The 16,921-nt window shown below is 44.0% G+C and overlaps 1 protein-coding gene across 1 annotated transcript in view; it reads left to right on the forward strand.

The window, feature by feature from the left end:
- Positions 1–16,921, forward strand: part of RAB12 (RAB12, member RAS oncogene family) — a 28,067-nt gene continuing 11,146 nt past the window's right edge. The window contains exons 1-2 of the mRNA XM_026456010.1: positions 1–258; positions 14,815–14,875. Of these exons, the coding sequence (XP_026311795.1) occupies positions 27–258; positions 14,815–14,875 (293 nt within the window). The 5' untranslated portion in view covers positions 1–26. The remainder of the gene's footprint in view (positions 259–14,814; positions 14,876–16,921) is intronic.

Raw genomic sequence — 16,921 nt, forward strand, 5'->3', positions numbered from 1 at the left:
GGGCCGAGCGGGAGCCGCATGCGTGCATGGATCCGGGCGCCGCGCTGCAGAGGCGGGTCGGGGGCGGCGGCGGCGGTGGTCTGGGCGCGGGCTCCCCGGCGCTGTCGGGCGGCCAGGGCCGCCGGAGGAAGCAGCCCCCCAGGCCTGCCGACTTCAAGTTGCAGGTCATCATCATCGGCTCCCGCGGCGTGGGCAAGACCAGCCTGATGGAGCGCTTCACCGACGACACCTTCTGCGAGGCCTGCAAGTCCACCGTGGGTAAGGGCGCCGCGGCGACCCCGGGCCGGGCCTCCTGGCGCCCGGGCCGGTGTCCTTCGCCCCAGGGGCTTCGAGTCTCATCAAGCCTTGGGAGCCTTTCGGGCGGGGATGGGCCTCTCGGTGACACTAGGGGCGGGGGTCTCCGTGGAGGGCCCCGCATCCTGATCCCAAAGCCTGGCAGAGGTTTTCGTGCCGCCTCCGTGCAGACCTGCCCTTGGCCCCCGGCCCTGCCTCAGAGGTCCTGGCAGCCCCTGGGGCCTGTGGGGGCGGCTCTCCATGGAAACTTCGACCCTTTGCGTACTCGCCCAAGAAAAGGCTGGGTTCGAGTGGGGCACAGGCAGGCAGGGGAGTGAACGCCGAAGGCCCCGGCCCACCGAGGCCAGCGCGCGCCGTCTACTGCGGGTGTGATCCCTTCGCAACCAGGGCAGTTTTCTTATTTTGAACCCATTTTCAAGAAATAATGAAGTTTAAAGTCACCTATGGAGAATGTTAAGACTAAAACAACAATAAGTTTCTCATGCTAGCCGTAAGTACGCGGCAGAGGAACTTCAGCTGTATTTATCCATGACCTCAGACAACCCGGTGACTGGCGGGCGTGGGGCTGATTCCTCCAGTGCCGCTCTTTTCGGTGAAGGACAGGAGTAAAGTAAATACAGGAACGCTTCAGGGTCAAGGAGGAGAAAGCCGCGTATCTGAAATGGAAACTGCAGGGGAAATTTTTTTAATGAAGTCATGCTCAGAGGACTTGACATTGAGATTTGTCAGTTGGATGTGGGTAGCAGTTGCTTCTATGGAAAACCCCTTAAAAGATGTCCAAACTAGGGGAACCCCATTCTTTAAAGGGCAGTCACCTTCTGTGATAGGAAGTGAGAGATTTCCCCAGGGGCGGTCCAAGAAACTGAGTCGTCAGGAGATTCGATGGACAGAATTTATAATTTCTTGTAATTCTATTTATTAATAGTGTTATAACCAGTGGTAGTTCCAAGGCTGTCAGTACGATTTTGACATGACTTTGTTTGAAATTGTCATGTAACAAAACAGTACTACATTTAAAGTGTCTTATTGGAAAATTAAACCTCCAATTTTTGTGTTGTCTTTTTTGTTTTGTTTTCAAGAACTTACTTCCCTTAATGCTTTTTTGGAATGGATCATTTTGGAAATATTTGTGATGTCTGTACCGTATGTTTTTAAAATGTTGGCATTGGGTACATGGTATTAAAATGAGTCGCATAACTATACCTGTTTCAAATATCCAGTCTTGGATCACACAGAGAACAGGGAGTTGTTAAGCCATCAAATGAGGGTTAGGCTGTTATTTTAGTACCTGACATAAAGTAGGGTTAAATTCAATTCAGAATTGTCGATCTTTTACGGCTCCGTACTTCAGTCTATAAAAATGAGGGATAATAGAGCTGCCCTGTGTGATGAAGAGAAATCAGGTATCCATAGGTGGGCAACTGAAAGCTTGAGTGGATGGAGGGTGAGATGGATGAGTAAAGGTGTGCTTTAGAATGCACAAGAGGAGAGAGGAAGAAGGATTTTCTAAGCCTGGCAGTAGTGCAGCAGCCGCCCACCTGTGGGGTGGGTTCCTTAGGGGACTTGGGAATGGATGCTGCGAGACCTTGACTGCCGTGCTGAGGAGAGTGGACCCTATCCTATGGGCACCTGGAACCAAAATCTTAGTAAGGCATTGGCACGAAAACAGTGAAACTAATTTGGCAGAGTTGCATAGGATGTTTGGGAATAAGGAAGAAACCAGGAGGCAAGGAGACCAGGCAGTTTGTTTCTGTGTCCCTTACCAAACATGCTCTTACCCGAGCACATACTCCCTACTGAGTGTGGTTGAATTTCTGTCTTGTTCATTTTTGTTTGCTTCACATGTAGCCTGTAATACCTAGAATACCGGAGTACTCGAGTACTCAGTGCATGCTTCTAACTGTGGGATGTGCAGAGAATGATCATGGCCCCTGGCCTGCTGCAGAGCATGAAGACACTGTGAGAAAGCTAGCCAGCTCCGCTTCAGTTTCTGCTTCAGAACTGCTTTTCCCCTCCACTCATCAGATCGTTTGTTGTGCACCTACTGTGTGTTGGGTGTTGTGCTATCCAGTGGGGATTCAGTGGTAAACAGGACATGGGCTCTGCCCAGAAGTGGGTCAGAGCTTCTGGGAGCCGCATGACCGCTTGTCAGGGCAGTGACAGATGTGTGTGGATATTTGGGAGCCCAGTGAAAGCGTCTCCAGTCGGGGCTAGGGATGAGGCCTAGTCGGAGAAGGCTTCCTCCCCATTGGAATGTTTGAAGATAACTTTGTTCCTCTAGTTCCTTTAGAAACATGCAAATTAAATATGGTACCGAGTGTGGCGTAGAATTGTGGTTGCCTCACCTGAACGGTTACCGTTTGAGCAGTTAGCTCACAGTGTTCTTCCCAGGCTGGTTTTTCTCTTCTGATCTTCATGTAGTACAGTGACTTCCATATAGAGCAAGAGTCTTCCACAGTGGGAGTTTTCCCGACCCTGTCAGGGCTTATGGATGTGTGCTGCTCGCGACAGCCATGGGAAAGACGGTGAGCCTCACAGCATGGCCCAGAGAAGAGTCCCCAAGTGTGCCTGGACCAAGACAGGTCACTAAAGTGGTAGTAGTGTGTAATTCCGAGGCTAGGAGAGTGTTTCCAGTAAGTGCCTTTTTATTTTTATTTATGTATTTATTTTGAGACAGAGTCTTGCTCTGTCACCCAGGCTGGAGTGCAGTGGTACGATCATGGCTCACTGCAGCCTCGACCTGCCAGGCTCACACAGTCCTCCTGCCTCGGCCTCCTGAGTAGCTGAGAGTACAGGTGCATGCCACCAAGCCCGTTTTTGATTTTTAGTAGAGGTGAAAGTCTTGCTATGTTGTCCAGGCTGGTCTCAAACTCCTAGTCTCAAGCACTTGGTCTCTCAGAGTGCTCAGATTACAGGCGTGAGCCCCTGCTCCTGACCAGTAAGTGCCCTTTTAAAGTAAATGGGATTCATTTGAACTTTCTATAAAAGATCCGTAGTGGAAGTCCTTAGGGATTCGAGATGATGAACTATTATGTACAATTATAAATGAAAATGTTGATTTTTTTTATTGTTAATCATATCAGAAACTGGTTTAAAAGATACACAGAATTCACAAGGGTATGAAAAACTGAGATTGTGTTTACTATTTGGCCTATCTAATGGAATTGTCTGATGGAATTGTCTCTTGTTTTCAAATGGGATTTTGTTTTCGTGGAATTTAATTAGTCTGATTATAATTCACAAGTTCTTTTTAAAAGTACAAGAGTAGCTTTTCAAAGTTTGAGAAACAGAAAAAGTAATTGACTGAAGAAATTTACAACTAAGGTGCCTGGGCCACTGTTTTTCTCATAGCAGTGCCTGTATCACAAGCATACGTATCCTCCATGAATCTGCGTGTGCTTTCGCAAGTTGACATTATTACTTCCTGAGTGAAGCTGTAGAAGCCATTTCTATCTAGTAATGCTGAATTCTTGATCTTGGTTCCTTCTGTTTGACTCCCACTAGTTTTAGCATAAACAGGTAAATATGCTTTTTTTAAAGTATATTTCAAAAAACAACTCCATAAAATTATATATCTGTCCATCTTTGTTTTGTTTGTATGTTACTCTTGGAAGCTGTTTAATTTTATTTAGGTTGAAATGGTTTTACTTGTTAAAAACCTACCCCCACCTTGCTCCAATAGTATTGCATGCTAGGAAAAACACTAGAGTAATAAGAAATGTGGATTCTTGCTCCAGGCTCTGCCACTAACTAGTTTGTGACTTTGGATAAGTAATTTAGTTGTCTGTGCATATAAATAGAATATTGTATTAGTAGTCACTGCTACATGGTGAGCACTTAACTACACCAGCAGAAGGCCTCGTCACAGCCCTGAAAGTTATCCCCATTTTACAGATGAGGAGCGAAGTCTCACAGAGTCACAGCCATTTTTTTTTCCACTTTCAACATCTTTATTCTGTTTGAATATAAATACAAAGTTTGTTACAGCTTCAGATATATATATATTTATATATACTTAGGTTAATATATGAATATATGGACACACATGGTAGGTAAACACAAACATACGGATGTGTGTATGTAAATATTAATGTATACGGACAATATTTTTCCACTTTTTAAAATATAGAGCATATACTAAGAATGCAGATGTAGAATTAATTGACTTCTGTTTCGCTCAATAGCATATCAGAATAAAACATAGCCACACCATGTTGTTTATATAAACATAAAGCTTCAGCTTCAGGTTTCAGGCCTTGTAAATAAGCTGACAGTAAAGCTTTGTGGTACATGCTGTCCAGGTTAGCATATAGGGCCCTGCATTTCTTCTTGGTGTGCATGGACTATTTACATTTACCATTTTGGGCATACCTTAATGAATCGGTAGCTGTTGTTTAGATAATTGGTTGATTGGAATCACCTGTACTGCACTAACTGGCTAATCAAATTCACCTGATTGATTAATTGGCTGATTGAAATCACCTGGGCTGAGCTAATTCACTGAAATCACCTGGGTTGAGTGAATTGGTGGTTTAAAATCACCTGTGCTAAAGTAATTGTCATAGAAGATTCACATCAGCTGAGCTAACTGACTGATTAGTATCACCTGGAATAAGCTAGTTGGCTGTTAGAAATTACCTGGGCGAATCAGCTGGGATAGGCTAATTTGCTCATTGAGTCACAGCCATTTTACGGATGAGGACGCGAAGTCTCGCAGAGGTAGACATTTATCTGCTGCGGGTCGGGGCCAGGGCTGCAAGTGAATTGTTTTTAACTGTCTTTGTGTCTGTTCCTTAGGTAGATTGACTTTGCTTTGTTGAAAATACTGATGGCTCACACACATAAAGGTCAGACGTGATGGAGCCCTTTCCTTGTTTTAGAATTTGGTCCTTGTTACAGCACTGCCACGATAGTGATGTAATTATCCTATGGTGTTAATGAAATTGATTTTCTTTAAGTGTGTCCCTGTCATTGCTTGTCACTTGCCTTTTGAATATTAAAATAATGCTCCAAGAACTGCTTTTTAATGTATATATTCCATCATTCAAATTCAAATGTCTTAAGCCTTTTGCATACCAAAATAGGTATATTTGAATACAGGAGAAGTCAAAGTAAGACAATCTGACCAGAATTCTGATTTTTCTGGGTAGTAAAGTTTCCCTCAAAATGGCTGGAGGCCAGGATAGGATTGCCAGTTCTTTATTTTGCCAATTTAGAACGTTAAAAAAAAAAAAAAAGACTTAAAAGGACTTTTAAAAATTAAGAAAGATATCACAGTTTAAAGGTTTTTTTTTTTAGTATTATTATTATTATTTTTGAGATGGAGTCTCACGCTGTCACCCAGGCTGGAGTGCAGTGGTGCGATATCTGCTCACTGCAAACCTCCGCCTGCCAGTTTCAAGCAGTTCTCCTGCCTCAGCCTCCCAAGTAACTGGGGTTACAGGCGCTCACCACCACGCCTGGCTGATTTTCGTATCTTTAGTAGAGACAGGGTTTCACCATGTTGGCCAGGCTGGTCTCGAACTCCTGACCTCGTGATCCACCCTACTCAGCCTCCGATAGAGCTGGAATTACAGGTGTGAGCCCCTGCCCCCAGCCAAAACTTCTTTAAATTTATCTTCATTTTTTTCATTGTGCGGCAGTGCTCTAAACTTCACAGCCCGGCCCCCTTAAAGGATGGCAGCCTTTTGGTGAAGCTCTTTAACTCTGCTGCGGGCCGCAGTCGTGTGTGCTCTCTGCCTGACCCCCCTCTAGCCTGTGTTGACATGAGGGTGCACTCAGGATGCCCACTTTTGGGGCCTTGGCCTGAGACTGCTTGCAGTGGGGAAGTAGGGTGGTGCGAGCGAGTCTGTTTCTTTGGACCTGCGGTTGAGCTGGCAACAGAATGGAGAGGTCCGAGAAATAGGTGAGTGTGAATCCCCTGCAGAAATGCTTTCTGGGGGTCTGCACTTGAATGTTAGGTGGCGTGACAGGTCAAGTGCAGTCCACTAGCGTCTTCACATGGAAATTGACTACACTTGTACTTTATTCTGGAAACTTAGGGCAGAGATTTTTGTTAGAAAACCCAGAATGAACATCTCATACTGGATTTAAATGCTTAACTGTGTATTTTATTTTGCTCTTCTGTATTTGTACACAGTCTTCTAAGCCATGACCAATCTGCCCATGTTTCACTTAAGAGAAAATTAAGGAAAATCGTCCAGAATTCCCAGTCCAAAAGCCCAAGCTCTGCAGCCCTGCAGTGTGGTTTCGCTCCATCTGGAGAGAACCTCACACAGACTCCCCTGCCAAAATAATGTAACATGATGACTCAGGGATGTGAGCATGAGAGGAACCAACATTTAGTTCTTATACCCACATATGCTGTGTGTTGTGTGATCAGGTTTATTTAATGAACTTAATGCAAGCTGAGAGGCTTGACAAACGTCCCCTTTTGTGGATTAAAGTAGCCATCTTTCAGAGAAAGCATGCAGATGTAGTTGGTGTTAGGTTGTTTATGTTGAATAAAAATCTATTTAAAGACCTGGCTGAAATGCATTCAGCCTTTCTCTCACTGTCTGCACTTACACTAAAGAAGAAAGATTTTATTATGCATGACAGAGATCCAGATTCTTAGAGATTGCCTCTTTCCCTCTGCTCTGTGGAATCTGCCAGAAGCCATCTGTTAATGGATCTTGGAACTGGCTGTGGAAGGCAGAGTAGGTTCCTTTGAGAACTGATAGGTCCAAATTATTCTCTATCCTTGGGTGCCAGATACATTGTTCCAAATAAGCGTTAGTTTGTAAAGAAAACAGCTTTGTACAGTAGTCATTCTAAAATAGTTTTGAGAAGCATTTACTATTTATGTAAGACACCATCCTGCTCGACCTTCCCCTGGCACAAAGCTCACACCTGGTTTACCCTTTTCAGAGAGGAGGTGAGTCACGGAGCTAGCCATAATAATAAGTGTTAGAAAACAGTACCTCCTGCTTCAGCTGAGGAAGACATTGATCGTCCTCCTTTTGTCCTCTAATTCACAACTTTGACATTTGGAAAGTATGTGGAAAGCCAAAACTACATACCAAAAATGGTGCCCTTAATTGAGTGTGATTGTTTAAAAAAAAACAAAAAACTTTTAAAACTGGGAAGCACGACACAAGCTGAGCAGAGCACTGGATTCCATAGAACATGTTTTCCCTCCAGCTCTGACAAACTCCACCCTTTGGTTTCTGGTGCCTGGTTAACCAAACAACCTGCAATTCCAACTCCATGTCAGCACTTGGGCGAAGGAATGGGCCCCTATAAATGAGGAGCTTTGTGTTTTTCACATGCCTCCTCTCCCCTCTTCAAGCCGTGTGTGGTAGGATCTCAACACTTGTCGACTGGCAGTCACACCTGCAATCCAATTTTCACTTTTAATTTTTTACTTAAAAAGAAAAAGCATGGCGAAACCCCATCTCCACAAAAAAATACAAAAATTAGCCTGGTGTGGTGGTGCACACCTGTGGTCCCAGCTTCTTGGGAGGCCAAGGCGGGAGGATCACTTGAGCCAGGGAGATGTGCCACTGTACTGGAGATGAGCCAGTAGTGATTGTGCCACTGTACTGCAGCCTGGGTGACAGAGTGAGACCTTGTCTCAAAAAAGAAAAACTGCTTCACCTTCTCCTTGGCCACCGCTGTCTTCCCAAGCCATGGTGTTTGTGGAAAGAGATTTTAGAGGCAGGCATAGAGTCCTGCATGTAAGTTCCAGCTCCACGACAGGCTGCCAGCTGTCCTTAGGCAAGCAACTTACCTCAGTGTCTTAACTCATAAGAAGAAAAACAAAGCGGGATTTACACTTTCTTCACATGTCACAGTATAGGCATAAAGTTAAAATATCTTACATGTCTGGCATAGAAAAGGCAATTTATAATTCTCTTCTCCTAATTTATCCTGTAGATCCGAAAACTCTGAAACACTCCATAAAAAAATCCTTACCCTTTAATGATTTACACTGATATATACAGATGATATAAATTTCAAAATGTAATCACATGTCCTGGATAAAACATAATCTGTCTGACAGTCCCTGCATTTTCATGGATCCATTCTGAGTAGTAGTGAAGTTCACGTTTTTTGCATGTGAAGAAAATGTTAACAATCCACTGTTTGATCATGAGTTTTTTCTTCTCTTCTCTTTAAATATTCTCCTCCTCTTTTGACCAGGAACTCAAAATAACCTGGTAGCATTTCAGATGGGAGTTTGTCTGAAGCCAAGGAGTGGGGAAGGCTGCCTGGTGCAGGGATGGAGTCTGTCCCAGCCAGCCAGCCAGCGACCCTGTCTTACTGTTAATTTTATATACTTGCCTAGCAATGCAGAGTTCTTTTTCAGCCTTAGGTGTATGTTCTTAGCTCCCTTCCAGCCTCTCCCTCTTGTTCATCAGGTGGGGCTGCACAGTGCACAGGGAGGAGCACGGCCCGGAGCCAGGCAGCCCAGGTTCCAATCTGTGCCCTCATGCTCACCAGCTTGGTTACCTTAGGCAGTCTGCTAGCTTCCCTGACTTCCGCTTTTGCATCTATAAAATGTAGACAGTAATATCTACCTCATAATATTGTTAATGAATATACATTGCAATAAGTTAATGAAGACCCTTAGAATATTATCTGAAATATAGCAAACACCACAAAAGTTAGTTCTTCATCTTTTGATTTGTGAAGAGAACACACACGTTTCTGTGGAATTCTCGTACGTGTATACTTCCATGAGAGGAACCGTCCACTCGCTCTGCTGGGCTCCAGCCATGCCTCTCCTTGGAGGCCCAGGACCTCCAACTGTCCCTCTGACCTCCCCTCCCCGATGCAGTCCGTGGTGTCATTGTTCCAGTCAAGTGCAAGACTGTCTCCTTGTGCTTCTGTGTACAGGGTGGGCTTTATTTGCTGGGGGGGAGTATGCCAACCCTGGAGCGCAGGCGGGGACAGATCTTCTTACACCTGGATGCACGTTTGACATCCTCAGGCCTGGATAAGCATTTTTTCAATGACACATGGTAACATTAGGATTTTAATAGTACCTGCTTCTGAGTTGAGCAAAATGTTTTACAGTTATGGTGCTTAGTTTCTATTTAAATCCGTAACGCACAGCTTAGATGGGAAAAGCCAGATAATATTCAATAGTAGGATGTCACAAGATAGGTCTACTAGCAGTGAGTTTGCTTTCCCTTTTCCTTTTTTTTTTTCTTTTTTTTTGTGATGGAGCCTTGCTCTGTCCCCCAGGCTGGAGTGCAGTGGCGCGATCTCCGCTCACTGCAAACTCCACCTCCTGGGTTCACGCCATTCTCCTGCCTCAACCCCCCGAGTAGCTGGGACTGCAGGTGCCACCACCACACCTGGCTGATTTTTTGTATTTTTAGTAGAGATGGGGTTTCACCGTGTTAGCCAGGATGGTCTCGATCTCCTGACCTCGTGATCTGCCCGCCTTGACCTCCCAAAGTGCTGGGATTACAGGTGTGAGCTACTGCGCCTGGCCACATTCCCTTTTCCTTATATGGGACGAGAATTCATTTTGAGTTCTTCCCTGGTAGGTGGTAGAGTTTGGGCAGAAGACTGGCCTTGTGCCCACGTAACTTGTTTGTAGTGCTAGATTTGCCTGTCTCTGTAACCTTAACATGTTCCTTCATTTATTTTCTCACAACTCACTGAAAATGCTTAGAATCCAATCCCGTAGTAGAATATTATATCCAATTTTAGATAACATTGTATAAGATACATCCTTCGAAGAAAAGCCACTGTACAAAACTTAAGGTCATTATTATAAATTGGCAGTGACATCACAACCACTGTTTGTATTGAGACTTACCTTCAAGTATATGGAAATCCTTTAACTTCTTCAAAATATTAAGTAAAATCTATGGTCTGGTCCAAACTGCAGATCTTTGGTAGAACTAGGAGAAGTGACCTGGGCATGGAAGAAGAGGGCAGAGTCCACTCAGCCATAGTCCTAGATTTGGACCACAGTGGTGTTTAGGCTTTTTACCTGAAAGGAGTGTAAAGAAAGAAGTTTCTGCGTGTTTTTGCATTTTCGCTTTTGTAACTTCTTATGGCCCAGCAAAAGGAAACAGTAATGTGCAAATGTTTTGCTTGAAGGGGAACATAGAAATCTTACAAGCTCTAAGTCCAGGGATTCCTCCTGATGTTGCTAAGACGTGTATGTGAAAGACAGCCAGCAAGAAGGCAGAGCGCGGAGTCAGGCGTTGTCTTCACAGCTTGGCTGTGGGAACTATGAGCCACTTGAGAACATCTTACGCGTTTCTGTTTTTTTCACCCATCTGACTTTTACTATACTAACCTTTCACTGTGGGCGGTGGTGTAAATTTGAGTCTTGGTTCTGCTGCTTCTCTGGCCTGTGGTAGGATTATAGGCAAATTACCCTGTCCTCTCTCTGCTCATCATGATGTCTTGATAAAATGGGGGTAATAGTTTCTCCATCACTGGGCTGCTGTGAGGCTTGGATATGGAGTATTTGACAGATGTCCAGTGTCATTCGTACTAAAGGAAATTAAGGTCAAGAATAAGACACTGGCACAGTCGCTCATGCCTATAAACCCAGCACTTTGAGAGGCTGAGGTAGGAGGATCCCTTGAGCCCAGGAGTTTGAGACCAGCCTGGGCAATGTAGTGAGATGCTATCTCTACAGAAACCAAAATCAGTTAGTGGCAGTGGTGCACTTCTTAGACCCAGGGACTCGGGAGGCTGAGGTGGGAGGATCGCTGGAGCGCAGGAGTTGGAGGCTGCAGTCAGCTATGATCTTGCCACTGCACTCCAGCCTGGGTGACAAAGCCTTTTTTTTTTTTCTGACTCAAGGGGAAAAAAAAAAAGAAAAGACTGACTTAAATAGAGCAGTCTAAGACCTTTGATAATAGTGTAACTCTGTAGCCTGTGTGCTTTTCGAAAGCATTGTTAAAATACTTTTAGAAAGACTTCCATAAAATTGGTAAGCCTAAAGAAAAGCAAGCTCCTCTCACCAGAATAATTCACCTAGTAGACCAGTTCTCTGTCTAAGGGACTGGATGGAGAAACTGTTACCGTAATCCTCTGGGATCAGTGTGTGTAGGGAGAGGCTATGAGCAAGGATGGCTGTCCCATCCTGTGAGGAACTGTAGGAGAAAAGCGAGGCTGTGTTGCTGCACACACTCATATTTCTCCTGTGTGCTGGGCACCGCTGCGTTCACTGCTTCCATTCCGCACCTGCTACTCAGATGCCTTTTTTTTTTTTTACTAATCAGTCCTAAATTTCCCTATTTTTTCCAAAAATAAGTCACATTTCGTCTTACATATACAGCATTTGATGGAGAAGGAGGAGCAGTTTCCAGCCTTCGGATTTATTGAGTTGCCGTTGTGTGCCAGGCCGTGTCCTAGACTTTAGGGGGCTGAAGATGGCTGCATCCTCAGAGGGTAGGCACACAGCCTGTGAGGGAGGCCAGCAAAGAAGGACCGATGTGTTCTGGGCTAGAAGAGAGTTCAGGGCCAAGAATTGGAACATAGATAAAGACAAGGATAAAGGCAGGTGTGATCAGAAGAGTTCAGATGGGAAATCTAGGGCTTCAAGGGGTTCTGGGCAGACAAGGAGGTTCTCTAAGAAGAGAGAACAGCGAAGAAAGACGCTCTGCCAAGTGCCTGGTGTGTGACGTTAGGTCAGTATCACTGAGGTTTTCAAAGGCAGGGACTGTCGCCATCAGCTGAGTGGCGAGGGCTTGTTGCTTCCTCTCTCAGTCAAGATACCTGTAGGAAGCCGGTTTTCAACAGGGTTGGAGACAGTAGTGAAATCGCCACCCTCTTTGTCCCTTGGTTGGTTGTAAACATTTCCTCTTCTGTGACAAGAACTCTGTTGATTTTTCCTAAATAATCTGCCAGATATTTGAGGTTATTGATGACTTTTTTCCTTTTATTGAGGATCATTATCACTTCTATGACATCCCAATATTTAAAATAGACAATATTAAGGGATATTTTTGACTTTTAATGTAAGAAAGTTTTTAGAAATGTTTAGTTGTGTACTTTGATACAGGTGTATGTTTCTAAGCTAAAAATTGGATTAAGTTTCCAGTCATTGCAGGCTACGTAATGGCTGTTAGACACTGTATAGGTGTAGGGTAATTCATGTAAGAGCGAGGACTGTTTGAAGGAACTGGTTTTACCCACGGAACCGTAGATCGGGCCCCTGGGAGTTTTCCTGTTGTGTTGTTAATTGTCATTCATCTCCTCGCTGTATGATAGTCTTCATTTTGGCTAAACAGATTCTTTTCTTTTGTTTTTTCCTTTCCAACTTTTATTTTGGGTTCAGGGGGAGCATGTGCAGGTTTGTTACATGGGTGAATTGCGTGTCTTGGGAGTTTGGTGTACAGATGATTTTGTCACCCAGGCAGTGAGCATAGGACCCGACAGGTAGTTTTTCAGTCCTCTCCCTCCTCCTACCCTTCACCCTCAGGTAGGCCCCGGTGTCTGTTCCCTTCTTTTTGTCTGTGAGTACTCAGTACTGAAACAGGTTCTTAGCCCTGTTTACTGTCAGGTAATCTTTGCTTTGTTTTCCTATTAGAACTAATAATGTGTTTATAATCACATAGTGATAATGTTACCACTTATTTCCTGATTTTGAATATTAATGTCCTAGTCTTTTATTTTTATTCATTAAATTTTGTGGTTACAAAATAGTCCTAGTGTAGGACTGCTGGAGTTGGGTAGGTTGCTCAGGTTCAGGTTGGTTGGAAAAGGCGGTCTGACATATTCAGACTCGATTGTTACAACACAGAGAAAACAGTGTAGTCAAAACAAAGGTTATCTGCTCTAGCTGTTTCAGGGACTCTTCCTCAATTTGAAGCAGAGCTCGAAAGAAGTATCATCTGCCAGTTCTTTTCAGTGAAGTACCAGCCGCCGCCACAAGGTTTACAAAAGTTACAGCTCCTTTAATTACATTTGAAAAACAAACTTACTTGAAGTAATTGAAACAAAAGTAAAATAGACGAGTAGTCATCACAGATTATGCATTTGATGAGTAAATTCCATCACAGGGTAGCATGACGGCAGTGAAATCCTAACTCTATGTTAATATGAAGACAGTGTTTTGTCATTAAGCTGTGCTGCTTTAAACCAGATAGCAAATATCTGCGCTATTTTGTGTGTCTTGTGTAGTAACACTTGAAATTGCAGTTTCCTTGCAGCTGAGTGTTAAGCCACTCTCTTCGAGGTTCTCCATCATGCAGAACCTGCCTCCTGCGTCAAGGCAGTGTCTGAGCTTCCTTTGACTTTGGAAAGCAAATCATTTCCAGAACTGAAAGTGAAATTGAATTAACTAGCTTTCCTTCAGGGACATCTGAAATTATGTGTTATGTGAGAGGTTAAAAATTGACATGGAGTAGTGCTCTCTGGCTTTGTTTTCTTGTAACATTTTATATTCATGCAACTTCTCTCCTGGGGCAGGAGGGCTGCCTCCCTGGCCACACACTGCCCCAGGGCTGTAAACGTGCCTTTTGTGTGGCATTGGTGTCCGCAGTGTTACTCATTAAAAAAATCGGTCAGGTGTCTTCCACTTCCCCTCGAGAGCCCCATCTGACTGCAGCACCTCATCAGTGCCCAGAGATGGGCAGTCAGAGCATGGCCAGGGCCTTGTCCTCTGCGGCCACCATACCACTCACAAACGTGGGCACCTGCTGGCTCGGGGAGCTGGGATCATCTACACCCCGGGTCCCAAGGAAGCTGTCAGGAAGCCGTGCCTGTGGGGAAGGTGTCTCTAGTTCTCAATTCTGCCAGCATCCCTTTTGTTTGCCTTAGTTGTGAAAATTGTGGAATAAAATATTGTTGTGAAATATTTACGTTTTGTAAAACTGGAAGGCATATAAGGTAGCATACACAAATGAAAACTTGGTTTTAAAAATATATCTGAAGCTTTACAGGCTAAACTGAAAAGGAAAGATACATGATGATTGGCTTAGCAGTATTGAAATGAATAAAAATTAAAGTTGGGTATGTTAATTTGTATAAGAGTAAATTTCTAAATCTCACTGTTGATACTACAATGTTAATGCTTATATTTACCTAAAATTTTCATGAGTACTGAAATTTTTAGTACAATAATTTCTAAATTCAGACTAAGGCTGACTAAGGTTGATTAAGTTTGATTAAGTTTCCAGTGTTCCATATAAGAATTTTCCCTGAGAAACCCTTTTAAAGCCACTTATTTGTCGATGTAGTTATTAAATGTCATTTTAAACTGGTTTCTGTGCTGAACTGTGACAGTAATAAGTTGTGTTATGAACAGCAAATACTAGACCAATGATTCAGGATGAGACATGACATGGGCCGACCTTCCCAGCGTGGACTGAGGCGTGAGAGATGGGAGGTTACAGAGACCGGTGCAGATGTTCCTGTTCCTTGGAATTAAGTGATGTCAGGTTTCGTGGGGTTTTCTTTTTTTCTGATAATGATAACAAAATACACGAGTAGGATTATTTTATATGACAGACTGCATCTTTGTTGTTTTTGCTTCACATTTATTTGTTTTATTTACAGGTGTTGACTTCAAAATCAAAACCGTAGAGCTAAGAGGAAAGAAAATTAGATTACAGATCTGGTAAGTGGGAGAGTCTGCACCCCATTCTGTGCTTTGTGTGTTTAACAGTCCATGCACTTGTCTAATAAAATGAACTGTTTGAGCTGATTTGCCTCTCCTACTTTTCTCCTCTTTTGCTCATTTTAAAATTAAATGGACAGTGTTTCCATCAAGAGAAAGAATTTAGATAAGGCTGTTATGTTATATGCCACTTGCCCATGGGAAGCAGTTGTGGACAGAAGAATGTTACCTTAATGGTAGCTAGTTTGGAACCTTTTTGCCTCTATTTTCAAATCATTTATGTAATATCAAAAGTGTCACTACTAAAATGATTGCTCAAATGCTTGTCTTCATGTCTTCATTTTGTATGATAGTAGTCAGAGAAAGCCCAATATGTTCATAACCAGATTTGCGCAATCTGAAGGCAGGGCCACGCAGACAGTTCCAGAGCTTCTTGGCACAGTGTGACTATTACTACGAGTGGGCATACTCCTCCTGGCTGTACTGCTGATTCCACGGGACGTGAGCCCCCCACTCATGCCTACCGGAAAGGAATCCAGACCCCTTCTCAAATCACAGTTGGAATGAGAGGCTCAACCAGCTGTGTTATAACCACACTCAGCACTAAGAGCTTTCTGTTCGCTATTAACCTGTTAACAGCCCGCAGGTACTAGCGACCTCTCTGTGGAGGAAGGGACAAGATCTGGTCCGGTGGTCTGGCGATGGCTTAAAAGTGGCCTCACTGAGGTCCTCTGAGAATGCCGTTTTGTTTTGAATGCCACAGCTGCGGTGTACTCAGCTTACTAACTCCTCTTGGCAGGTCACCCTCAGCTCTGATTGTTTGTCCACCATGTGTGTGTTTGCTTTCATCTGCGTTAATTGCTGCTTCATCTGTGGCATCATCGGTCACCTAATGCTTGAATGTTAGTGCCATGTCTTCATTCTTCATCCGTGTCCCTGTCTGGGCCGCAGCTGCAGCCGGGCGCAGTGCCTGCCGACTGGAGGTGTCCGAGGTAATCTCTTCATTTGGTCGCCCTTCACTGTGTGACACACTTCAAAGATTTTTTGATTTGGGTTTTGTGTTTGTTTGTTTTCTTTTGTGTTGTGCGTTTGGTCTGCATATTTTCATTTTTGGCTTGATTATGAAACATTAAGCCTTGTCTGAATACTTTAAATAAATAGCAAATAGATATTCCTTCCTGTGCTAGTCCTGCAGGCTTTTCGTACATTGCAGCCCAGCTTTTAAAGGCTGGAAATGGCAACAAAGTGTTGTGTACACAAGCTGCTGTTTCTAATGATAAGCTCTGTAAGGTAAAAACCACCTTCAAAAGGGTTCGGGATATGCCTCTCTCTGTTCCTAGTACCTGTATGAGGTACTTTTTGATGGGAATATTGCCCCACAAAAGTGATGTAAACATTATTAGAGTATGTGACACCTGCCTTAATGGGTGACAGCCATGCCTGATGACTGTGGCACATGTCTTAATGAATGCATCAATACTTCCATCTTTATCTTGGGTGGCAGTATTCTGGTTTATAAAGTATGTCCAAATGTCCTGGTGCCTCCCTAAAGCTCTGCCCACTAAGTCTGTGCTGGTGACATTGATCACTCCTGGAATCTGACTGCAGTGCCCTGGACTCTGAGCTAAGAGGGCCCTACCTGATGGAATTCCCGCCCCCCCCCCCCGCCCGCCCACCCGTGTAGAACGTGAATCCCGCCCGTGTGGAACGGGAGATACTGTGGTTCTGCGAAGAGCAGCGGGCACTCAGAAACCATTTTTCTCTTGTATGTCAAAGCATTCTCCAGATGACCCCCTCCCTCTCCTGATTCTCCCTTGACTCTACTACTTTTTCGTTCTGTAAATCTGTGCAGCTGTACAGCACTGGCAATGAGCGTAACTAAGGGAGGAAGAATGACATGCACTGGACTTATGGAATGGTTGATTGCAAGTTTTCTACATGGAATATTCCAGTGACTCTTTTCCTGCAGGGTTGTCTTTTCCTGCAGGGAGGTTTTGAACAGTGACTCATGTATCTACTACAGGCCAGCCATTTTGTTGGTCACAT

Source organism: Piliocolobus tephrosceles, chromosome 18 (assembly GCF_002776525.5).
Source record: "Piliocolobus tephrosceles isolate RC106 chromosome 18, ASM277652v3, whole genome shotgun sequence".
In the NCBI taxonomy this organism is placed as follows: domain Eukaryota; kingdom Metazoa; phylum Chordata; class Mammalia; order Primates; family Cercopithecidae; genus Piliocolobus; species Piliocolobus tephrosceles.